The 25,530-nt window shown below is 47.1% G+C and overlaps 1 protein-coding gene across 1 annotated transcript in view; it reads right to left on the reverse strand.

Moving 5' to 3' along the window:
- Positions 1 to 18,746, reverse strand: part of LOC142560464 (tetratricopeptide repeat protein 39B-like) — a 71,842-nt gene extending 53,096 nt beyond the window's left edge. Inside the window, exon 1 of the mRNA XM_075672596.1 lies at positions 18,200 to 18,746. Within this exon, the coding sequence (XP_075528711.1) occupies positions 18,200 to 18,256 (57 nt within the window). The 5' untranslated portion in view covers positions 18,257 to 18,746. The remainder of the gene's footprint in view (positions 1 to 18,199) is intronic.
- Between the last annotated feature and the right edge of the window lie 6,784 nt (positions 18,747 to 25,530).

The raw sequence follows: 25,530 nt of genomic DNA on the forward strand, positions 1-25,530 counted from the left end.
ATTCTTTCTATTGCTGTCCCTTTAAACGCGCAAGAATACGAGCGCATCTTTATCGATTTCCATCTCGTTTGAACATCGAACTCCTAGGACGCTACTCTGCATAAAGCTTCGAACGAAACAAAAATTACAAAAAGAAAATTGTGGCGCCTCGAGACCAGGCCCGAGAAAAGTCGCGCATGCGCGATGCGTCTCCAGATCAAACAATTGAAGGTTAAACTAATGCTGCGTCACGGCCAGTTTAACGACAACAAGCTTTTGGCACGTGCCTAACTACGCTAGCGCGTCGCTTAGGGCGTCTGAATGTCAGAGCCGCCTACCGGCGTGTACGGAGAAGCGTGGTATAGAGGCACCGGGTGGTTAGCTCCTTTTCCTTACCGCTTTCTTTATTATCATTTTGTTTAATTTCTTTTTTTTGGGGGGGGGAGGGTCAAATGGGGCAGGGGGCAGAGTGGGGGGGGGGGAGCTATCCGAAGGTACGGCTCGCGTCTGGGCTCAAGAGAACGATGTATACGGTTTCGCGGAGAGCCCCGACCTGTGTAGCGAATCGATTAAGACAAATAATAATAGGAACCCGGAAGCGCGGCGTTGCACGAAAGTGAATTGCTGGTGCAGTGCGTACTACACACGCCGAAGCCGATAGTAACTAAATGAAAACGGCCGTGCCCGGCGCGCGTGCGTGCGCGCTGGTCAGAGAGAGAGAGAGAGAGTGTGTGTGTGAAAGAGAGAAAGGAGAGGCTGGGGCGTTAACCAAAGCCGGGCCCACTTGGCCTTGAAGCGTGAACGGTAACCTACACAAAGATGGACTTTTGATTTCCATTTAATTTATATCTCAATTACAGCACGCTGAGTTCCAAAAAAAAAAAAAAGAAGAGAGAGAGAGAGAGAGAGAGAGAGAGAGAGAGAGAGAGAGAGAGAGAGAGAGAGAGAGAGAGAGAGAGAGAGAGAGAGAGAGAGAGAGAGAGAGAGAGAGAGAGAGAGAGAGAGAGAGAGCGCTAGCCCCTGCTTGGCTTCGTGAATCTCGGGCCATTCTACTACGCTTCCATTTCTGTGAGGTAAATGCCATCGCGGACGGCTTCGGATTGATGTACGTTTGACTACACATGGCGTTCTCTAATGTGCACGGGAAAAAAAAAGAAATACCTCGAGCGTTTTTGCATTGCGCCGCTACCGGATTGCCACTGAAGCACGTGCCAACTCTATCGTACAGCACTAAATGCAGGACGCTGTGGCTATTGGCTTCACGCGAACAACGTTTGAGTTGCCTCTAGCGGGTCGCCAGTGATGACGTGGCCGTGTCACGGGATCGCTGACCCCGATGCGGCACAAGCCGTGAGCGCGTTCCGGCGGATGCTTTGGAGGAAGGGCGCGCGTGGCTACTGCCGAGTGCAGTTCACGGTCGACGGCGCATAGGGGTGAGACTTAGTAAGGGGTGGACAAATACAATATCTAAACGAAACGAAACGCGGCAAAACTATATAAGCCGCGCACACGCGTACTTATACCCTTGGCCTGAGTGCGAGTTTCGTATTCAATGCAAATGTGGAACGCGAGGCACCGGTTAAAACGTCTGGCCGATGATTCGCTCGCAGCATTTAACGATTTAACCTTCTTTGAGAGCCACAGCAAGACCGCTCCCTTTTTTTATATCTCATTTATCTTTTTTCGTTACCACAATGAAGATAAGTAAAAGGAAGATACAAGAATTTAAATCAAAGTACTAACTGAACTCTCTACTCTTCGCTGCTTGCATTAAGAGAGGGCCGATTTTCTAACAAAGCCACTATAACTGTGACGTCAATTAACCTTCGTCGAAAAAGAAAGCGGGTAGTGTGATGTCTTAAGGTACCTAATGTCTTAGAGCTCCTAATTGCTAGCAGGTTCGATTATATCTGCAACGTTTCTTCCCCTACACCGAAAAAAGAAGTGGACAGTGCGATGGCTAAGAGAGGTAATTAGGCGTAAAAATATAGTCCACAGGCTCTCACTTCACATTCCAGCTGTAATCGAGAGCGAAATATCGATGGGGCGCGTTCCCTGGAAAAATTACTGCGCAATCCGAGCTTTGAAATGATGTCAAACCGACTATTCGCTCGAAAGCACGGGAACACCACACAGCGCTACAGATACGATCCAACACGGGAAACGAAGGCGTGTCTTCGCACGCACGCTTTCAGCTTCCGAAGCAGTGCACGGAACTAGCCAGGAAGAGCAAGCCGATTCCCTAACTAGCGCTCCTTCATAAAGCCAACGCTCCACTACGGGGGCAGTGCATGGAACTAGCGAGGAAGAGCAAGCGATTTCCTAACTACCGCACTCCACAAAGCCAACGCTCCACAACTCCCCCGGTCTTCCTCACCTACGAAGCTACGGGCGTGTTTAATGCTGTTTACCTGCTACTTGTTGCTGCACGTGTGTCTGTAGCACGCGCGGCGTCCGCGTGCCCGTTTTGCCAAGAGCGCGTTAACTGGTGCGTGAAGCGGGTCCGAATACATGCGCATACGGCATCAGCAGCGCTCGCGAGAGCAGTGCGTTCTCGAGGCACGCGAGAATCGGTCGGCGCAGCTGACGTTTTACGAAGCGCCGTGGAAGCGGTGCGGTCACACGTGCGCGCCTTAGACGCGTTGCGTTCACGGTTGCGTAATCATGAATGAGTGGTCTGTGGGGAAGTCATCACATAGCCACTTCGGGCGCTGGGCGCACAACTGTGCATGGGCCGAGATAGTGCGCAAGAAAGCAAAATCACCTACGAAGATAATGACATTGAAATCGTATTCGCATGAACCTTCAGACACTTCTAATTCGACCCGTGCTGCAGGTTTAAATAACACGTGTGAAATGATTTAGCACGACAAGTTGGAAGTGTAGGCGGCTGGCTGTTTTGCTCTCGACGTCAACATGTCATCATGTATACAGCGGCATCACTTCTTTCACTGTGTGCGACAATGCTTTACCTCACGCATGTAGTTTTCAAGTAGCTGAATATGTGCTTGCATCCTCGAATGATGGGCTGCTGAGCACGAGGTCGCGGGATCGAATCCCGGCCACGGCAGCCGCATTTCGATGGGGGCGAAATGCGAAAACACCCGTGTACTTAGATTTAGGTGCACGTTAAGGAAACCTAGGTAGTCTAAATTTCCGGAGTCCCCCACTACGGCGTGCCTCATAATCAGAAAGTGGTTTTGGCACGTAAAGCCCCATAATTTCTTTTTAAGTCCTCGAATGAAGCGATGACCGATTGTGCGTACTTTGTCGTCTATTATCGCATAACAGTAGATAGCGCTTAGCCCCTCAGTACAATGCAATCCCTTATGGCAAGCCAGATTGGTGCGACTACTCTGTCGGTAATATTCTTTTTCAGTGCCACTAACAATGTTTGTTGACTTCAGTGCCTCTTGCAACCATCGTTTTTTTTTTTATTTTAACGGACAAGATACTGAAAGCCCCCAGAGATACACAATAGGCAGCGACAACAACCAGGGCTCTCTCTCTCTCTCTCTCTCTCTCTCTCTCTCTCTCTCTCTCTCTCTCTCTCTCTCTCTCTCTCTCTCTCTCTCTCTCTCTCTCTATTTATATGTAAGAAAAGCTGACCACAATGAACTACGCTGCTGTTATATCAGCTTATCGATCACAGAGTTAGTCATTCGGATAAAGAAAAAGAAAGTTAAAATTTGTGCCAACATAGCCTTGGTGTATTGTACTTGAGAGAAACTGCAGTCGCTTAAGGTTACCTTCATTAAGCTTTACATTTCCAGAACATAGTTTCAAGTCAAACAGCACCTCTTTTCAATAAAATAAAACATCCTGTATTTGTCGCAACATAGGAAAATGTGCTTACGTTTCTCGGTTTAATAACGTGACTGCACGCGCAGTACACTGCTATTACGCGCACGTACAATCGTGTGGCAGGGTACCTTTTTTTTTTTTTCGGCTGTACAACACCACAGATTGCTTCATACGTGAAACGTTATGTTATCTTGTACAGTCAACAGAGTTAGTACAAGCGCATTCCGCCCCCTTCACCCCCCCCCCCTTTTTTTCTCTTTCTTTTGCGATACATGCACCCGGTCCCACTGGGAAGGCATCGTATGGCATCGGAACCAGTCGCGCCATCTTCTGCGCTCCGCAAACGCAGCGCTCTAAACGGTCTATAGACCCCTTTCGCGGAGAAGTTTGCTCTAGAGGAACGCGATGGGGATTCCGGTGATGCGCAGCGCGTTGCATCGGCAACAGCGCACGAATCCGAAACACATTACCGTTTCTGCCTCGCTGCTGTGCGATCAGCTGTCAGAAATGCAACTGAGGGTTCGCCAACGAACTGTGCTCCATTCATTCCGCGAATTATGGAACGGTAGAGGGAAGACGTGGTGCAGTAGTTGGCTGCAAAAATAGTGGCTGTTCTGTCAAGAAATGGAATGAACCTGTGTGTTCAAGTTCAAGGACCGCTGCTACGTAAGTACTGGATCGCCTGTGTTGCCGGCCCTTCCAGGTGCACGGCTTTCCTCGATGATTAACAAAAAAAAAAACGCACCACTCTGCCAGCGTTGTATCGCTAACCTCATCAGAAAAAGAAAGGGCTTCAACCCCGAAAAGTCGGCAAGAGTAAGCACCACTCGTTACAGTGATAAAGGGAGTAGCGCCAGCTCCTGATACAGTAAGCTTCTCACGCGTTATCTGCACACATCCACTCCAGCTCACACGCTAAGTGCTTACCTAAAGTTCGAACCAACTACGGCAAGCAATATCTGTTCATTTCAGCGCTTTCTTATTATGGAACTCGCTACCATGTGTTTTAAAATTAACGATACTACATTCATTCATTACAGACTTCAAAAAGTTTCTTTTGAACCAACCGAGTCTTACATAACATTTTTTTTTTGTATATGCCGCATAATGCATGCGTTTGAAGTTTTGATTGGTTAATACTGAAGTTGATATCACGCTTATTAATCACGTATGAAACTGTTTAAACAAGCCCATTTTCTGTTCAATTTGTTCATGTTTCCATATGTTGCTTAACTGATTTAATTCGTCTGATACTGTTTCTATAATTGCTGCCTTTCTCATTTGTTTTATAGTTGTATTTATTACTGTCGCTGCGTTAACTAAGTTTACTTTTACTTTCGTATATATCATGTACAGGAGGTCCCAATTCAGTCTCCGACTCCGGGACCTCCTCCTGTATATTACATGTTGTAATAGCTTCGTATGTAGTAATAAAATTTGATTCTGATTCTGGAAAACTTAAGCTCACTCCATCGCCAATGTATCAGGAATAAGCGAATGTGCGTACTATTGTATCAATGCGTCGAAGCATGGGTGGCGGTGACTACACCGACAGCAGACGAATGTTCGGTCCACAGAGTAAACGAGTCACTAGCGATAATACGTCTTTGCTAAAAGCTAGTACAAATAAAGTACAGAACATCGACGTTCCAAGCCTTGTGCGCAGCAAGAACAAATATATCACAACTGAGAAACCCGCGTGCGATTGGGCAGAAAATAACCTATCCTCCAGATATTGACCGCACTGAGGAAGGTTACTGAGTCAGAAACATGACAGAGTGTCTATCAAGTTGACACTTCCAAATTCTCTGAGTTCTCCAGGTTTTCCCTGAGCGCCTTTGCAAAATTGTCTGAATGAGCCAGAACTTTGTTTTATGTCAAGACGGGCTAACCCCATGTTACCCGATGCTGTCACTCTCTAGTAAGCATGTTGAAACAAAAAAAAATCACTTAATCCAGTTTGAATAGCAAGGAGTAATATCTATTTTATTTAAAAAGAAAACGGAAGGTGTTACTAAAATGCACAGCAAATAAAATACGTTTGAAAAAAAAAGGTAAAACTTATTCCAAATCGAGTCGAACATTTTCAAATACGAATGAAGAGGAGATGCATACAGAAGTAAACATTTTCGAATATGAGCTATTTCGATCAACCGATAGCAAGCTGATCGGTATGAGGCCTGAACTTTCTCACAACTAAGGTTATATCTCAGCAGCTGGAAAGTCAACCTCAACTGTCCTGACATTCTTTCAGCCCGTACACAACATCTCAGTGCTGTGTTTCACTGCTTTAAAGAGTTTATTTTGGTTTGAATGAAGGACACCTGCGTCTAGCCATCAGCCAACACTTTTCCTTTAGCTCAAGCTCCTTCAAAGAGGCGGCGGCAAGCTTCCTTTCCCGTTGATTCCCCTGTGCATCGGTACTTTCTGCTCTCATCCTCCTTCCGCCAAGCGTTCGCCCCACGGACCATTTGAAGCATCCTTTTGGTCAGTTGTACACTCACCGTCCGATTTTCCGACTCCCTAGGGGCCACGAGAGTGCCCGAAAAATCAGGCAGTCCGAAAAAAAAATTAATGCATGTCTTTAACTGCCCTTAAGGACTCAAATTGCCACAGGCACGTCCGAAAAAGCTCTAAAGGCTTGTCAGTACAATTATTAGGCCTATCGGTGCTCGTACTGCGGCAGGAGACGGGGGTGCGCGCGTGTATAATTAAGGAATACATACTGTGTCCCGTGACAATTGCCCCTTCTCAAGCTTGTTATGCTTCACTGCGTAACATTTCTGTATCGAGGCAAAGCTAACTTTTGGAGACTGGCATTACGCAACGCGCTGTGCGTTGAGAGCTTCGAAGCCAATCGCGGGGACTACAAAGGCGGAGTCCGTGCAATTGCTGACAGCGGCGAATTCCTTCAATGAAAAACACGGCACCGCGCGGCAAGAACCTTAATAGCGAGCGTAGAAGCAGCTAGGCCTAGCGTTGCCGGGGTGGTGGCTATGGCTGCCAGCGGATCTGCGTGCGAGAGCGCCGGTTCGAGGCGGCGAGATAATCAAAATGGCGGCGGTGGTGGCTTTGATTAATGCCATTTCGGACCTGCAGTCAGTGCAATATACTACAGGAGACGTGGTGGCGCCGCAAAGCTGGGCATGTCCGAAAAATCGGGCGTCTGGAAAATCGGTCGTTAACTACTCCGTAAATACCTCGAGCCGACGACACTGCGTCAATGACGATTCGTTGCGATTCTTCTGTTACTGGAGCCAGCATTAACGCGACTCTCGTTCCCTTTCAATAAAATTACAGCTAATTTTCTCTCACAGAAGCACAAGTTCCCCGAGTTTTCCCTGAATATTTCCAGACTATTCAAATTCCTTGAGAATTCCCGGTTTGCCCGGTTCTCCCGGCTGGTAGACATCCTGCATGGCAGGCCGCTGCTTCAAAGTGTGGGAAGAGCAAAACACACTGATCCTGATTTAATTCATAAGCGTAAAGTTTGTAGAGCTTGGAATACATTTCCAGCCTCGCTTCTAGCACAAGCACCATGTATGCTGCTCGCCCCTTTTGGACAGGCGTAATGAGTTCCGAAAGCGCTGGCGTGTCCTCTGAAGCTGTGGCCAAAGCTTCGTGTTGCCCACCCAGTTACCATCTACGATATCCGTTGAAACGTAGGCCTGCGAGCGGCACCGGGCGTCATGCACATCCATTGTAAAGACGGAGGCAACGGAGGCAGCTCAGGCAAGCAATGGACGCGTCACCACGTGATCAAAGATGGCGGCGCCCACGGGATCACCGCGAAAAGGACTTATAGGCGGTGCGCGTCACCTATAAAGGCTACGGTCCCTAGAAAAGATCTAGGGACTTTAGCGGAGGCTAAGTAGGGGCACCACTGAAAGCCTAGCGCCACCACCACCTAGCGGTGCATTTCAGAATCTCTGACGTGAGGAGCGCGGCTGTCCCGCCCGAGACGCCCGTAATGGCAGTCGCCCGGAGCTGCGACATTCTGTTCGTGCCTTTAAAAAAGTTATTTCTACGGTTACATCGTCCACAAAGGAAGCGCACTCCACGAGAGCGGGCATGTTTCCAATCTGATTGCGATTTGAAATTACCCAGTCCGCATACGAACGAACTGCTTACTCCAGACAAGCGCGACAGCGCCGGGCTATGAATGCAATGCGTCGTTTCATATATCTTGCAGTTACCCAGCGCTGATTTGTCTACATTATGCGAGTTTTGTCACTTCTGAGAAAGTTGCGAATACCGTCGAATATCCGCAATATGCTTTACAGGTGTGAAGAAATGAGATGAGGTGCGTGAAGAGGTAGTAGTCGTTTTGTTCGACCGGCGGACAATGCAAAAGCAAAGATAAATCAAGTGAACGAAAAGCGGACAAAAACCTTATCGCACCGGCGCGGTGCTTCCCATCGCTTTGCAAGCGCGATAGAATACGACAAAAGCGGCGTTGTCAGATGGTGTCCTTATCGGACAAGTGCTTTATCAGACGCACGCGAGAATGCTCTCGACTCCTTACACAAAGGAGTGAAAAGAAACAATGTACTGCGAAAGTTTTTATCATCATCCACCAGATAAAATAAGTGCTGCAATATATTAATCACGGTAGAATAGACCATGATTGATGGGTAACCATATGTGTGTGTCCATCAAATTTCGTTTCATACGCATCGGGGCTGCCTGCACCATCCATCCCTCTCTCTGCGTGTGCGTATAAGTTGTCGGGAAGGGAAGGAGATGGGTGGGGGAGAGGTAAAATACCGTTATCCGGGGAGTTGTGTCAGTATATCATTATATAGAGGTATATGCAAGTGTGGTTCCAAGCACACTTCCTTTCTTGTATCTGTCTCTACAAACAGGCCTAGAACAGGAATGTGAACACACGCCTGTACTAGGCATGTGTTCAAACAGGCCTACAAACAGGCATGTAAGGATAAAACTATCTTTAAAAAAAATAGGAGAAAAGCTGGAGAGCCTCTCGACATTTCTATAATCTCCAAGCAAAATTCACAGCGCGGCTATAGAGCCTCGGTGTTCAACTCACAGTTGCCTCGAGCCAGTCAGTGGAGAAGAGAGTGAGGCATCGTTGGTGCTATACAGTCACGGAATTGGCCCGGCAGGCGCGCAAGCGCTCCCATCGTTGTGAGAGGGCTCTATTGCCTCACGCGATCGCAAACAAGGCCTACATGCAAAGCGCAAGCTGAACCCATCTTCACGTCGACGTGAACGGCGACGCAAACAGTGTTGGGCGAGCGGCTCACTTTCACATACCAGCGTTCTGTGCGAAGAAAAAAAAAAGAAACAACAAGAACTTGAAAGAACAAGTCGGAAAGCCATACCATTACGACTAACAGAACGAGAGAGAGAGAGAGAGAGAGAGAGAGAGAGAGAGAGAGAGAGAGAGAGAGAGAGAGAGAGAGAGATGAAAGGAAACGCGGATCACGTGCGCAAGGAACATTTCGGAGTGAAAGGCTCGAAGGAATATAAAAGAGGAAAGTCAGAACTTGGCACACCTCGTTTCCTCGACGACACGCACGAACCATAAGCAATGCGTCCGCACGTGTTTTGCAATAGCACTCACGTTCTTCGTTCAATATCGGACACGGAGGAGCTACGAGACCGTGGAGAAAGAAAAAAAAAAGGAACAACAGTAAACGAAAAAGATAATAATAATGATAAAACAAAAATGAATGCGAGAGTAAAGGAGGGGGGGGGGGGTAGCCGGATAGCAGTAGATGCCAGAAAGTGCAGCCGGAAAAAGAAAAAGAAAGAAAGAAAACAACGAAACAGAACAGAAACATTGGGACGTGAAAGCGACCAGGTCGTTCATCAACGTCGCCACCGGCAGGAGCTGAACTTTGGTATACGGCCTAGATATAATTACCTCGCAGGCTCGGGACAGAATGAAGGTTAAAGAAAAAACAAGAGGTGCATGGCGTTTGAGGCGGTGGTGATACTCGAGCTCTCGCCTTGAGAATCATTCAACCGATTCAACATTCGTTTATGCGGGGCGTAATATCCGCGGAGGCGAAGATAAAGAGCGCCGCCACTGCAGCACCGTTGCCCTCTTGTGCATTCTCAAATACAGCATCAGGGCAAAAGTTAGGTTTAGATTGCTGCCCTGCGCAAAGAAGGAGGGAAGACAATGCTACATGGTCGAATTTCCTACAATAACTACTAGGGGAAGCTCTGGCGCTACTGTCTGAGAACGTACACTATTGAGAACGTACAAGTATGGTGGCTGCGCCAGCATGTATGCAAAGATGGACAGTACATGTATTTGCCAAAACTTGGTCTTTCTCGCTTCAAACGGCTTTCTGACTTTGCAAAACGATCATTTTCAACAAAATACAGCGTTACAAACGTAACTCGTAAGTGATTAGGCATGTACGCGGAGACCAACTGCCTTGCATGTGATTATAAACATACGAGTGCTTCGAAATTTATGGAGGTAAAGCTTAATAAGTAACCTCACAAGAACAAGCCACGAGCACGAAAAGTAGACCAAATCCGTGTATTAACCATAATCCTCACGTTAGCCGAATGACGGCAGCACCAGAGTTCGCTCTAGCAATTTTTGTAAGAAATTCGGCGCTATTTGTGGCGCACCTAGACATGCAATCCGTGATGTGGCCTCGAGCGCCTACGAGCTAGACGCAAGCATTGCGTCGCACTGCACACTCATAGGCGCTTACTTGCCGTGATACCGCGTTAGGGTTGCCTAACCGCGTTGACTCCAGTTATCACAGCGAGAATGGTTAGGCAGTCTTCCGGCTCTCGGAAAGCCCATCCGTCCAGTCGTCTAGCTATATATACTGTGATAAAAAAACCATCCACATCAACTCGTCCGTACACAACACGACAATGATCGTTGGTCGAGAAGAACGGCTTGGCTCGGCTTCTTTCTCTCTTTCACGGACAAATTTCGGTTGCGGGGAGCAAACCAAACGCGTAGATGGAGTCACACGTAAGATAATCATCGTGTAGGTATCATCCCATAAGTTTCTATAATCTCTAGGATCAAAGCGATCTAAGCGTTCTCTCACAACCTGTGTTATTGAAAAAATAGTGACAAGTATGCATAAATTTGGTTTATCCGTTACTCGCCCCGCCATGGAATATCGTTTCTTCAGTAGTAGTAGCCAAGGTCAAGCATGAATATGTCTATTCGTCCAGCTTGGCAGACGCGAACGCGATAGACAGGGCGATCATTTTTAAGTTTCAGGGAATTTTTAAAAATATCCTGTTCCAGGTAACATAATTCTAGTCTTTGAGCTGGATTATTTAGAGGCGGACATAACTTGCATGACAAATCGAAACACATATTCAACTAATTAACAGAAATACACTAATTGTCTTGTGAATTAGTTCCTTTAAGGCCCATATTGCAATTTACGATTTGTAGCCTTGTGAGTTTGCAAGCCGGTGTAGCATGCGAGTTTGCGATGAATTTCCAGAATGACGCCAATTTGAAGATACGCGCCACCAAACTTGCCGTAAGAATGCACTGTTGTTCATCTTAATTTTTTAACAAAACGCTATTTTATGCACTGAAGCACAAAAGTAACTGAAACGCCCATGTTCGCAGTCACATTTCGTTCCACACTTTGGAAAATAACACATCGAAATTGGTGTCTTTCTGGAAGTTAATTTCAAATGGACACGTCTTGCAAGCTGACCGGCTACAATTCGCAACTTGCAGTATGTGTCATAAAGTAATTAAGAAGTTAATTAGTGAATTCTGGTTAATTACTGGAACACGTTTCGATTTCTCATGCTAGTAATGTCCGCCTCTTCGTATAATCCAGCTCAAGGCCAAGAATTATGCTATCTGCCACAGGCGATCCATGAAAAAAAAAAAGAAGACTGATCACCCTGTATAGTCTTTAAACAGTACGCGATTTCGCGTTATCGCGTCTCTTATGCCAGAGTGCCTCTGATAACCACATCAGAATTTGTATACCTTATACATCTACATTAAAAAGAATTCCGGAGGTTTAAGTGCCAAAACCACGATATGATTATGAAGCACGCCGTAATGGGAGACTACTGATTAATTTTGACCCCCTATGGTTCTTTAATGTGCACCTCACAGTACACCGATATTTAAAATTCATTCTTTCACTTTTTTTGCATTCTGCCGCAATCGAAATGCGGCCTGGATTTGATCATGCGCAAACGGGCTTAGCAGCGCAACGCCAAATCCACTACGCCACCACCGCGGCTTTGTGACTACACATGACCATGCGATCACGTGTTCAGGGATAGCAGACGCGCACTGGAACCCGTGAGCAAGAAGAATCAAAACTGAATGCACGTCGTCTGGTCTTAAAAACAAGGCGTCGAGTATTGTTCACGCGATAGGTCGCAGCTAGGTAAGGTGGCAGCTCGTACATTTCCCAAGTCAACGTCCAATAGCGGTTAGTTTTCCGTAAATCGACTCGTTCGGACTCGCTGAATGTTTTGAAACATGAAACGCATTTTGTTGCGTCTCTGCCTTCCTATAGTGCTCATTTCCTTGAGAAAAGCGAGAAGGCCAGTTGCAACTACGACATGAGTGCGACGAATGTAGGGAAGGGCTGAAGCTTTCACAAAATAAGGAAAAGACTCGCGCGTCAAATGCGTCTAAAGAATGGCCCAGACGCACGACCTCTCCGCATGGCCACGCACTTTTCGTTCTCTTATGACGCACGTTCTTTTATGGCGCCTTCAGAGCGTTCCACAACAAGCAAGTCCTAAGAATGGTGCTGACAAGTACGAATAGCTGTCAAACGTGAAACACTCAAGGAAAAAAAGAAATGGAAGCAATCTTCACTGTCTTCTGCATCTACACATTCGTCTTCGGCAGGCTTAGGCTTCGGCTGTTTATTTTCTGCACGCGTTTCCACGGGTGCCTCAAGCACGATTATGATGATGTTGATGCTGCTCCTGGTGATGATGATGATGATGATGATGATGATGATGATGATGATTTATATTTACCATCAGCGTCCGTAACGCCCTCTGGTAGCAGTTTATTCAATCTTCAGATGCGAAGTGATCAGTTTTGAAACCATAGCCGCGCTGCTTCAATCTTTTTTGCTATATATCGATATTGCGTCCAGGCCAATGCCACCGAAACAGCCCCAAATAAAACCAACGAAGGGCGTACAATGTGAAAAGCTCGCTTAACGTCGCGCCCAGAATAAACAAGGACCCTGCGACGCTCGACATCATCATTCTCATGGCGAAATATTCGCGACAGATCCTTTCATCCCAGCCGTCGCTATAAAAGCATCTTGCTTAAGGACCGCATGCGGCTTTGCATATATAATATTGGCCAAGACGTCGAGTGAACTGTCGGTGAAATGTCTGCAGTCTAATCAGAAGAAGACATGTTACAAACGCCGGAAAATATCCGTAAAAAAGAAAAACGCTACTCCCAGACGCTCCCTCACGGCTTCTCATAATTGAAAAAAAGATGAAAACAATACAGAAGCAAATGCATCGGTTTCGAATATAGTGTACGCACACAGCGTTTTTTTTTTTCTTTTTTTCGAAAGAGGCCGAGATGCAGCACGGGTCTATAAAACGAATTTCGACAACCGCGCCCACTCTCTCTCACTTTTCTCGGACACTGATTTTCAACCAGGCGTGATAACCAAGCGGCTGCTAATCGTAGCTGACACCACCGAGACAATCGGAACTGCTATAGCTTACGCTGTAGAGGTAGTTCGATTTACGAGATTTAACGGCCAACACAATGCAAGGGTTATGCCGTATAGCGAAGGGCTCGCAGTCATTCCGAACCTGGAGTTCCTTAACGCGCAACTGTAAACGTAGCCTCGCTAGTGTTCTTGTATTCCACCCTCAACCTAACGAGGCTTCCACGGCACAAAAACGAACCCGCGACCTCCTTGTATTAGGAAGGAACAGCGGCAACTAAGACGATCACGAGAGGGAGAACGACACAGGACAAGCGCCAATTCAAGTATGCACCATCTCGCCCAAATTAATGCTGTTCTGGACCACCTTGCACTCGACAAAAGAACGCCATAACGACCCTGGCCACCACGGCAGGCATTTCCGTTCCCAAGCAAAAAGAAAAAAAAATGGAAAAAGAAAAGGTATCGGTCTTCACAATCGGTTATCCCTTGAGTGTGGCTAGGAGTTACTCCAGTTTGAATTTAAACTTACCCGTGGGAAATCAGAACTGCGTCTAGTCAGTGATGTGTAGTTGACTGAGCCAAAAAAAAAAAAAGTGACGCAACCCGCTTTCGCAGAGAGATCGGTCAAGTATCGAGCAGAATTAATATGATGGATAGCTCGCTGCTTGCAACGAAAGCATATGTTTTTCGTCATGTTCGGTATCCTTCGCTTCCACATTCAGGGGACAATGGCCTCCCGTCGCCGCCTCATCGTCGAAGCGCGTTGCCTCTACAAAGACGATGCGGACAAGAGCCGCCATTAAAAAAAAAAAAAGCCTTCTTCTCCTACTTCTTGTTCTTCCTCTCATTCTCCTCCTTGTTCTTCCTCATCTTCTTCCTCTTCATCTTCTAATTAGCGATATTATACAAACATATGCAGCATTATAGCCCCGGTCACACGGGCCCCTTTAGATCGCGATTGAGCCCGGCCGGGATCAAATTTCTCGATCTCGATTGGTTCCTTTGTTCAAGCTGCGAAAGGCAGCCAATCGCGATGGAGAACTTCCATCCTGATCGGGGCTCGGCCGCGATCGAAAGTGACCCGCGTGACCGGTGTATGATGTTGCGTGTATGTTCGCATAACATTGCGCATTAAGAGAGGAATAAAACTTGTTTTTCATTACGGCTTTTGTCCGGGTCATCTTCGTGGAGGCGGCGCTCTTCGGCGGTGAGGCAGCGGCGGGCGCCGTTGTCCCCTGAATGTGGACAGCGAAGGATGCCGAATGTGATGAAAAAAAAATGCTTTCGTTACAAGCAACGAGCTATTCATCATATTCATATAGGATGGGCCATATTCTTGACCTCTCCTTCGTACTGCTCGGTTCTTGACCGATCTCTCTAGGAACGGGTAGCGCCATTTTTGGCTGCGGCACAACCAGCTATCCATCACTGACTCGACGCAGTTCTGATTTCCCAGGGGGCATTAATGGGAACTGGAGTGCCTCTTCTTCCTCTTCATCTTCTAATTAGCGATATTATACAAACATATGCAGCATTATAGCCCCGGTCACACGGGCCCCTTTAGATCGCGATTGAGCCCGGCCGGGATCAAATTTCTCGATCTCGATTGGTTCCTTTGTTCAAGCTGCGAAAGGCAGCCAATCGCGATGGAGAACTTCCATCCTGATCGGGGCTGCCTTTCCCAGGGGGCATTAATGGGAACTGGAGTGCCTCCTACTCGCACTCAAGAGATCAGTGACTGAGAAAGACCGATATATATTTCTCGTGTGTACGGAACCAACCAGAGTTCTTGATGATGGCAGTAGCGTTTACATTACAGTTTCTCAGCGAGCGGTGCGGTCAGCAATGTGCGCACGTCAGCATCGTTAAAGCGTGCGTAATTACCAAGGCGGCACCGACGGTGACCGTTTTGTTTAGATTTATAGGCGCCCCTTCAGGGAGCACATATTTACGAGCCAACGACGTCGATGATCGCCACGGTATAATACAAGCGAACAGGTTGAACGCGTCGCGCGCTACGAGCGATATCAGAGCCATTCCACTGTGTGAAGATGGAAGGCCAGCCAATCTGTATTGCTCAATAGCTATGTTAAGTTCTGTATATGGTGTTTATGCTATACTGGCTGAATAAAAGCACACACAACTTCGTTGTTTGTTTCGTCTTTCTTTTTGCACTTTTTTGTTTCCTTCTGTTATTTTTGTATATTTTTACTTCCTTATCTTTCCTATTCTTATTTTATTTTTTATTTTTTCAATGTTTTCTTTTTTGATATACATATACACTGACGCTTTGATACGCATCGTCATAGACTTGCAATTTGACAGGGGAACGCAGTTCAACAATGCTGATGTCAATTCGCAACCTACACGTGATCACTTCACTGAATCTGTAGTACGGTTCAGGGATGTCCATCGGGCACTCACTGAACAGCCAACATGGATTGACATGCTAGATAAACTTGCGGCATTGAAAACATTTTAATATGTCGTGCCAGCAAAATCCATGCTGACATGTTTTCTTTTTTGTGTAGTGTTTGTGTATGTCAAAGCCGGCAATAAAGAAAAAGAAATGTGCCATTAAGCTTGGACCCTTTCTGTACTATCACCAGAAGCGGCCCACATGAGGATTTGTTTTCGTCAACATCTTGGACACATATTTTTCCAGATTCCAGCCACAGAGAGCTTTGCTGTAAAAACTGATATCATCGGCTGGTATATACTGGCGTGTACATCAAAAACTGAGAACTAGGAAAACACTGCCGCGCAAGCGCAATCACCAGCGAGCGGCAAGCTGCGAAAGCGAAAGGAGGAAAGAAAGAAAAGAGGCAGAAAGAGCGAAAAAGAAACTATGCGGAGGCCGTGATTCCACATCACATTCATTGTGTATAGTGCGATGCGTGATGCATGCGAACTGATGCCTCGTGGAACCAAAAGCCGTCCTTAGGTTGTTGTTTTATTTATTTCTCACAGTGGTTGAACTGAAATTAGGTCCCGCTGCAGACGGGTGTGTCGAGACTCGTTCTGTGAACGCGAGCGTTTGCGAACTGTTCGCATATGTTGCCGTGACACTATTCACCGCTCAGTGTATTTTCTCTCTCTGTCTTCTTACCACATGTCACAGGAGAGGAGTAGCTGGCATTCCTAAAAAGCTTCACAATCTTGTTGCGTACAAATTAATAAGAATAAAAAAAAATCCGGACAGAACTTATCTACGGTGACTATCCTGGTATGAGAATAGCATACTTTTTTTTTAGATGCCGGCTCTTACGCTCGATGACTAATTTGATGCTTTCTCATTAAAGAGGGTGAAACGAACATAGCAGACAGCTGCGCATGGAAAATTCCGAAAGAGCCTACGATAGGACAAAACGCACAAAGAAGTTGGCGCACAACAAAAGTTGCGCTCAGAGACCCTTCCCCACATTCCTCCCTTTTCAGACGTAGCTTATACAGGGTGTATCAGCGAACACTTTCAAAAAATATGTGTCATAAGGCAATTAGCTAGAAAGTTGATCAGTGAATTTTCGTTAATTAGTCTATTGCGCTTTCCTTTTTTTGCGCGAGTATAATGTCCGCCTCTTCGAGCAGACCAGCTCATGAGCTGGAATTGTGCTATCTGCCACAAGCAATTTTAAAATGCTTTTTGCAAGTGTTCGCTGAAACACGCGGTATAGGCTGCACGCTACGTGCTCACCGACGTCCCCGGCGGCCAGGAGGCATCCATCGTTCACGCAACAAAAAGAAAGAAAAAGAAAGAAGAAAGAAAGAAACTGAGTCAAGGTCGTCGCTCGGCGAGCGCGTGCCGGAAGGCGCACGGTGCATGTTGCTTTCGTTTCTGGCGTCCGTCGCATTCTCCGCGCTGCACCGCGAAGAAGCAAAGCGCGCTTCGAAAACACACGAGATTCGCCAAAACAAAAGAAAAAGTAACGTCACACGTATATCGGAATACTGCTACGGACGGCGCCGGCTCCTTAGAACTGAGGCTAGGCCCTCGGAGCGGCCTCCGTTCAAGTCGGGGATTCATTCTTTCTGGTAATCGATCGGGCGGTGTACGTTTCGCGGAAAACCCGGAGCACTGGCGGTGTGAGTGAACTAACGGAAGCGGTAGTGGCGCAACCGCATGCTGCAACACGCCATCGATTACGACAACACGAAAGCGTAAAACAAAATTTAAAAATAAACAGAAACTCGTTTAGCTCAAGCTATACTTGTCGCGAGAGTCGATCGACTTATCGGTGTCGCACACGCCGCGTACTGCGAAGTCGAATTGCGCAGATGATGAGCTTTCTCGGCGACGCTAAATATCGACTCGAAGCTGGTGCACTTTCGTCATGCTGGGTACATCATGCGATCGTTCGGCACGCTCGTAACAATTCGCGATCTGTCAGCGAAAAGCTATGAGAGGAAGTAGACTGCGGTGCTGTAGTTGTGAAATGTACTCAGCGCGCTACTCCGACAGACCCATGGGACAACACAGTCCTGTCATGTGTGCTGCTGGGTTTGTATAGTCCCGAGCATGTGTAGTCCCGCTCAGCAAGTGTCGATACGACCAATCACCGATTAGAACGAAGCAAGCTGTGCTGTGACATTACGCAGTGGATCTAGCTATGTAACACTGTTATGTCAGAGAAGGCTTTCTCGCGCGCATTGGAAGGACTTACTCGACTCAAACCACAAAGCGCCACCAACCGAGATCCTCCGCGACTGCCTCATCGAGCAACACCGAACAAAACACGCGCAAAGGTGTCATATTCGTGTCGTACCTCGGTCTCGGCATCATCCTTGGCGTCGTGAAACACCTCTCCTTCCCTGGATGCCATCGTCGACGCCTCGGCGGTGCTTCACTGCGGAGAACCGGTGCAGTGCTTGCGGTAGCCGCAGGCACGCGAAGATGAGCAGGCCGTCGTCGTCGCCGCCGCCGTAGAATCGGCTCGCGTGTTTTGCACGGGGAGCACGCGCGCGATCACAAAAGACAGCTGCTGCCGCGCCGCAAGACGCGGTCTAGCGCAGCCTGAGTTGGCAGCGGAATGCGACAGCAGCCGTCGCGAACTTCTCGCCGGCGACGAGAGAAGCGAGCGCTTTCCCGGGCATCGTCGATCACGCCTTTCCGCTGGGCATCGGCGCTAAGAGCTCGTCGCTACGAATGTGCAAGGGTGCAATCGCGATAGCAGCGTGTGTAACGTTACGCGCGACTGCCGCGCTAGCTACTGACCGGTTCGACGGCGCTGGCGTGCGGTCATCAACGCCGCCGACGCCAGCGCTGCCTGCATGCGACAACGGAACACAGTGCGGAAGCAGCGCCGGTGGATCGGTCCGCCAGCTCGGCTGCCGCGCTCGGTGCGGTGTGTACAGTTTGCTCGCAGCTTCGCTGGCGCCATCCCGTGTGGTCGAGGGGATGCAAAAATGGGCTTTATTGAACGCGAGCCCGCAGTGAGAAAGAACGCACGGAAGAAGGGCGACGTCGCGGAATCAAGATACTTGAGTAGGGTGCGGAGACGGTAATGCCGCAGCGTCGTGAATCGAAAAGGTTGAGCGACGTCTGGGCTGCGTGCGTGTTTCCTGTATCCGCATCAACGCGCCACTATTTTTTTTGGCGCTAGTTGCAATTTGTGACGGTGCTCCAAGAATGGCCCATTAGAAGTTATTTGCTAGGTTCCAACATTCTTTCCGTATGAAAGAGGCGCCACAGAAAGTAGTGCTGTAGAATCGAAAAGAAATCAAGGAAAGCACGACTGTCAGCAGCAACTCGGTTGAAAGAGCTAACTATATGAAGGTATTTTTGATATGAACGCATTACACCCCCCATTACGCGAACATCCGTCGGCGTCGGCGTGACCGGAAGAGTGTAAAAAAAAATGGCCGACGGCGCAAAGAGTAAAAACACGTAAGAAATGCTCGGATTGATGTCAAATTTCTCAGAGAGGTTCTCGTAAACAAAGTAAATTAATTCGAAAAGGAAATGTGGTACATTTCGGCCTGAGTGGGAATCTAACCGGGGCATCCGGTGTGTCAGACAAGCACGCTTCCCCGATGCCACGGCAGCTTCACGGTTCTGGCTGACTGAAGGAGTGCCTATAGTAAGTGCGTTCATGACGCTCCGAGGCGTACAAACGGTATAATGCTTTCGCATTTCCACGCGTAAGCCGTATTAAGTATATTCGGAATAAATAGTTGTGAGTGTATACAAATAGCACTCGTCTTACCTCTCGGTCATCTCTGCTTTCTTTCATTTTCGAGTTTTTGCGCTACAAAGATCATGTTAAGCAAGCACCAACTCGGACAAGAAGTTATTCTGCAGTCTTAATTGTCTCTGCCGAATTTTCTTGTCTCGAGCGAGAATGTGATTTTTGTTCACATGACAGTCATTAAGAAAGAAAGAAAGAAAGAGAAAAAGAAAGAAAGGAAGAATTTGAAAGAGACGGGACGTAAATGCCGCGTGGAGCGACAATTGCCTTGAGCAGGCAAAAAAGAAAAATAAGAGGAAAGAAAATCATACGCTTTATCGTAGCATAGAAAACGATGGCTTCCCTCTTTGCGTTACATTGCGTAAATTGTTTTAGATTCAATTATAGATGTTAGCCGCACAAAGTCTGAGTGTCTCTTTGTCCGTTTTAAACAGCGTCATTCCTGTACGCACAGTGAATGTAGAACTGTACACGTACGTCTAAGAGAAAAATTATCGCGAAATTTAACCATAATCCTTTTTGGTCACTTTCACTGCTACTTTGCACCTCTTCGCAGCAAAAGTCAAAGTGAGAAAGTACAAAAACGAGTGAATGAATTACGCACCACGAAAGACAAAACGAAAATTAACTACATTTATATGAAATGAGATGAAGTTAGCTTTCAAAGAGATATGAGAAAAAAAGTTAAAACAGGGTTTATTCAGAAGAATGGCAGAAATGTTGGTCAGTGGAACGAATTATAAATAAATTTAAAAAAAAACATATTTGCCTGCCCGGCAGGGCATTGTTGACTTTTCCTACTTTTGCCACTATACCGGTGTTACGATTATGCATGGGAACATACAGGTTTTTATGTAAAATCCCCATACGTTCATAAATTAGATATGGGGGTTACGAGGCACGCGCATTTTTTTTTTTTTTTTCGGCAGGGTGTCTCATACAAGTATCATTTGTGGGGACCTACGATGTTTCTATATGGAATACCGATATGTTCATACGAGCATATTGGGCCATGGTGCACTTCTTTTTTTCTTTCTTTCTTTCGACAGGGAGGAGGAGGATGAAAAGCAAGGAAGGAAAAGTAGGGAGGTCAACCAGACGTACGTCTTGTTTGCTACCGTACACAGGGGAAGGGGTTCAAGGAAAGAAAAGAAAGGAGAGAGAGGGAAGAAGGTACTATCGGTGCGAGTACATGAGGATGCCCGTAACTTCACGCCTATAATAGGTCACCGAGGCCAGTCGCTTTCATCAAACTGCCCGCGTCGCTTTGTAAGCCTGCGACGCATGGGGCCATGGTCCGCGAATATTTCGACAGGGAAGCGCTGCAGAAGGACGCCGAGTCACCCCAGCCGGCAAAAAGACAAAGAAAGACACGAAGCACTGACGTACGGTTCGCGAGGGGAACAGAATGAGTGCGCGCAAACTAATTCATTGGCCTGGCGTCGAAGTACGGCGCCTACGCGAGGCAAACCGGCACGCTCTCTCTTTGACCAAGCACCGTCGTGAGGGCAGCTTGCGTAGAGAGACAGCAAGCGCTGCTATTTACTCCGCCTGTGACGACTTTTCCTCCTAAAAAAGAGCGAGCACGACAGAGCGCACTGAAGAGATGGAAGGGGGAAAAAAAATAACGACGAGAGCAGAACAGACATTGGAGACTCGGCTGCGTGAAACGGCCTCGTACTATACAAACTCCAATGTCAGCCGAACGAGGCGGCGAAATCGGAGTGCGCCTTTTCGGACGGTGACGAGGTGCCACGCGCGGGGACGAATGACGTCAGCCAAATGAAATCTTACACAGATGGCCCGACAGGCGCTGAAACCAAGGGCGCTATCGCCCGAGCGATATGCTCAAGCCGCTGGGGGCATTACGGAATCTGTATGATTTAATCAGCACCATCCTTCAACCCCCCCTCCCCCTCCCTCCCTTTTTTTTTTCTCGCTCATAATGAAGAAAGCGGCCGGGGGAGACCAGGCTGGAACCAACTAGAGCCACGCGCAGATGTTTCTCTAATAATACATAATACCTCATGCTAAGTCACACAAAAGATATGACTATTATGGTCGGCTACGAATTCCCAAAATCAACCACACTCGTTAGTCACTCGCTTGTGCTATTGAATACGACTTGCTCACTACCGTCCTCATTAGAATCATCGTAATCAACAAGAAAATCAGCATCATCAACATCCACATTCTACTTAAATGCCTTACAGAATGCCTCTCCTATAAGTCAATGGAGTTACAGCGCTAAGAGACGGAAAGGAAGTAGGCTACGGTGGAATGCTCACCGTATTTTCTGCCAGCTCTGTAAGCTTTCTAGGTTATAGTATATTCTAAACAGTATACCAGGTGTATTATCTTACGTGTTTAAGTTTATCTTAAAGTTTTTAGGAATCGCCTGTGGCATGTAGCGCAAGTTTACTTGTTAATTCGGGGTCACTCGAAAAGGAGGACATTATCTAGACTAAAAACCAAAATGTAGAACTAAAATTCACGAAAGTTACTAATACAGTTCTTAACTAATTACTTTAGGGCCCATATTGCAATATACGAATCGAAGCCATTGAGATCTAAGGGCAACTCCACTGGAAACGAATTTTGTAACTATGAAGAGTTTTGAAATAGGCGCAGTCAAAAGTGGGGGAGAATTTCACTGTTGTTCCACTTACTTTTTTAACAAAACTACTTTTTACGCATGGAAGCTGGAAGATTACTGGAACACCAATGCATATCGTGGCGAACTCTGGGAACTCTGAGAGGGGGCTGCGGGCCTCGTCAAGCTGCTTACTGTAGCAGCTTTTACTTGCAGCCTCCTCCATCAAGTAGATGGAAATAAAGCTATTCTATTCTATTCTATTCTATTCTATATATGTCGAAACTGCTGGCGTCAGCCTCAGAAATCATTCCAAGTGGATGTGACTTCCCAAGTCACAATTCACAAACTGCAATGTGTGCCGTATATAGCTTAAAGGCGAATTAGAAAATCCTCATTAATTAGTCAAATATTCTTTCTTATTTCTCGTGCAAATAATGCCAGCATCTGAGAGTAATCTAGGTCAAGAAGCACAGCTGTTCTGCATGCCACGGGTGATTTTCCGAAATTCTGTTAACGCTAAAAAAAAAAGGGGGGGGGGGGCATAGTTAGGCTGCCATGGTCGGCAAGGCGTTGTGAAACAAACGCGATATCTCAAACGTTACAGACTCCACCGAAAAACAGACGCCCTGGGCGGTTGATAGCCATAAGGCTTTCGATAGCGACGATGGAGGATGGCCGGTATAATTTAGCTCGGATACAATAAATTATCTTTTTGCATATGAGAACAAATCACCGTTACTCTCTCTTACAATGAAAAAGCAATCAAGGGTACCGAATTCAAGATTTCTCGAAATATGACAAACGGGATTCGTGTTACAATCGAGTGCATCGCATTTTTTAATTTCTGGCCGCGAAAATAGAGCGCGCGCTACAATCGAGTAAATGCGGTACTTGCCGACCACTGAGCTGAGACAACTCTATGCAGTGGCGCTCGTCTCAAAGCCATTGGAAGTGAGTACACAGGTTTTCAACTTACAACGGCCACTGCAAAGGAGCTGCTTCCATATTGCGAAAGTGTCGGCTAACGAAGAAGACCGTTAAATCTACGTGCGTCCACACACAGCGGCGATAAGTTTGGAGACCACAGCATCAGAAAAATAAGATTAATTTTTTTTTCTAGCACAGCTTCGCAATGCGGAATAGCTTCAACACATTGTATTGTTCTAGCAGACACGCACGTGCTATACAACTTGATTTCAGCCGCCATGGCACGGCTACGAAGAAAGAAACGAAATAGCGGCACCATTGATCTCTTAAACTTTCGATCACCTGTCTACGTACAAAACATTTATAAAGCATTTCTATGAAGCATCAAGTAAGTGTAAATGATTCGCATTTCACCTCAGCCCGCGCATCCGTTCAGCGATATATGCCACGTACGAACCCCGCACCTTCGAATGACTGTTCCAGAGCATTCCGCGGCAATTAAACATCGTTGAGGGATAAAAATAGCAACACATCAATGATGAAGCCAGCCGGCTCCTCCTCGTAATACGAACTGAATACTAGCAAACGACCCGTCAAAAGTGCCACGCGGGAGTTATACTGTACGATAGGAAGTAAGGTTAGTCTTGAATCTCGAGCAGCGCGACACAGGACAACGACTCGCGCGGTTCAGCATATTTCCCGGATGATCAACCAACAAACCCAAATGCTGACGTTTCTAATACTATAGTCGGTGAACGGCTGCTTGGTTTTACCTCGGTCCTGGTCTTTCATTAGCGCCGAAAAGAGCTAAGCTTGCTGAAACCGTGGTTTCTGCTCCTTGTCGGTGAGGTCGCGGAGGCCACGCTGAGACCACGCAGTTTCCTACTAAATTTACTAGAGAGACCTCTGGCACTGCGAACGGTCAGCTACCATGTCAATAATCGCTAGTACACGGATTTCTCTCATCATTGTGCTTGTGGTTTCATATGTGTTTGTGGATTTATTTATTTATTTATTTATTTATTTATTTATTTATTTATTTATTTATTTATTTATTTATTTCACTTTTTCTACACCTTTATTGGCCTGAGTTTCGAAGAAATTCTATCTCTTTAACCGCAGCATAGGCAATACGATAGTGCACGCTTGCCTAATAGTTGCAAATCGTTGCATTCCTGACGCAATATTTTGCTGAAACTGTCGAAATTTACAAACTTACAGAGCTAGTTGAAGCCAGAAGGACGAAGTTTAGTCAAATCCGCGCACTAACCATCATTCCGTACGCTCGTAGAAACGCCGGGCTTGCAGCTAGCTCCCATAGACACCAGCGCAAGAGGTAATTTTTGTAGGAAACTCTGTGGCTGAAACGGCGGCGCCGTCGAAATGCGTGACGTGTGCAAAACGGCGAGGTGGGAAAAAAAAGATAAAGCTGGCAGTGCTGACGAACGCGACTCGGATCCACTGGCCTGGATGCTCATCGAAGCCGCAATTTCGGGCTGGGTTGAATCGCGAGGGCGTCCTTGCGGGAGTGGAAACCGTTTACTGCGCCTGGTAATTTCACTTTCCTTTTTCCGCGAGGAGAGAATACGGCAACGACCCTGCCTTGCGAGTGCTCGGTTGTTCGTAGAACGGATGCGGAGAGCCAGCTCAACGAGGCAGTACAGCTATACGAAAACCACAGGAAAAAGAAAATGATTCCTGTACAATGGTACAGATGGTACGGGTTGTAGAGACTGATTCAAGGCTCGAAATTAAAGCGCAAAGTGGAGGCTTGGGCGACAGTTAAGCACTGGACACTTTCGGAAGCTTTAAATACCACGAACGCCACTGGACAGTCTGTTTTCGATTAATGATGGGATGATGGCAAAATAAGCCACGGAAAACCGGCGATCCCACGGCACACACACACGCAAACACACACGCAAACACACACACACACACACACACACACACACACACACACACACACACACACACACACACACACACACACACACACACACACACACACACACACACACACACACACACACGCACACGCACGCACACGCACGCGCGCACACACACACACACACACACAAAAATAGCCGAACTTAACGTGGGAAGACGCTTGCTAGACCAGAAAAGTCACACACAAAAAACAAAGACTCACGGCGACGCTACCTTGACGTTCCCGCACAAGCTTGACGTAAGGTCGTGGATTTTGACGCTGTCCGCTTGGACCCAGCTAATTTTTCAATTACCCGCCGTGGTTGCTCAGTGGCTATGGTGTTAGGCTGCTGAGCACGAGGTTGCGGGATCGAACCCCGGCCATGGCGGCCGCATTTCGATGGGGGCGAAATGCGAAAACACCCGTGTATTTAGATTTAGATGCACGTTAAAGAAC

This window comes from Dermacentor variabilis, chromosome 10 (genome assembly GCF_050947875.1).
Source record: "Dermacentor variabilis isolate Ectoservices chromosome 10, ASM5094787v1, whole genome shotgun sequence".
In the NCBI taxonomy this organism is placed as follows: domain Eukaryota; kingdom Metazoa; phylum Arthropoda; class Arachnida; order Ixodida; family Ixodidae; genus Dermacentor; species Dermacentor variabilis.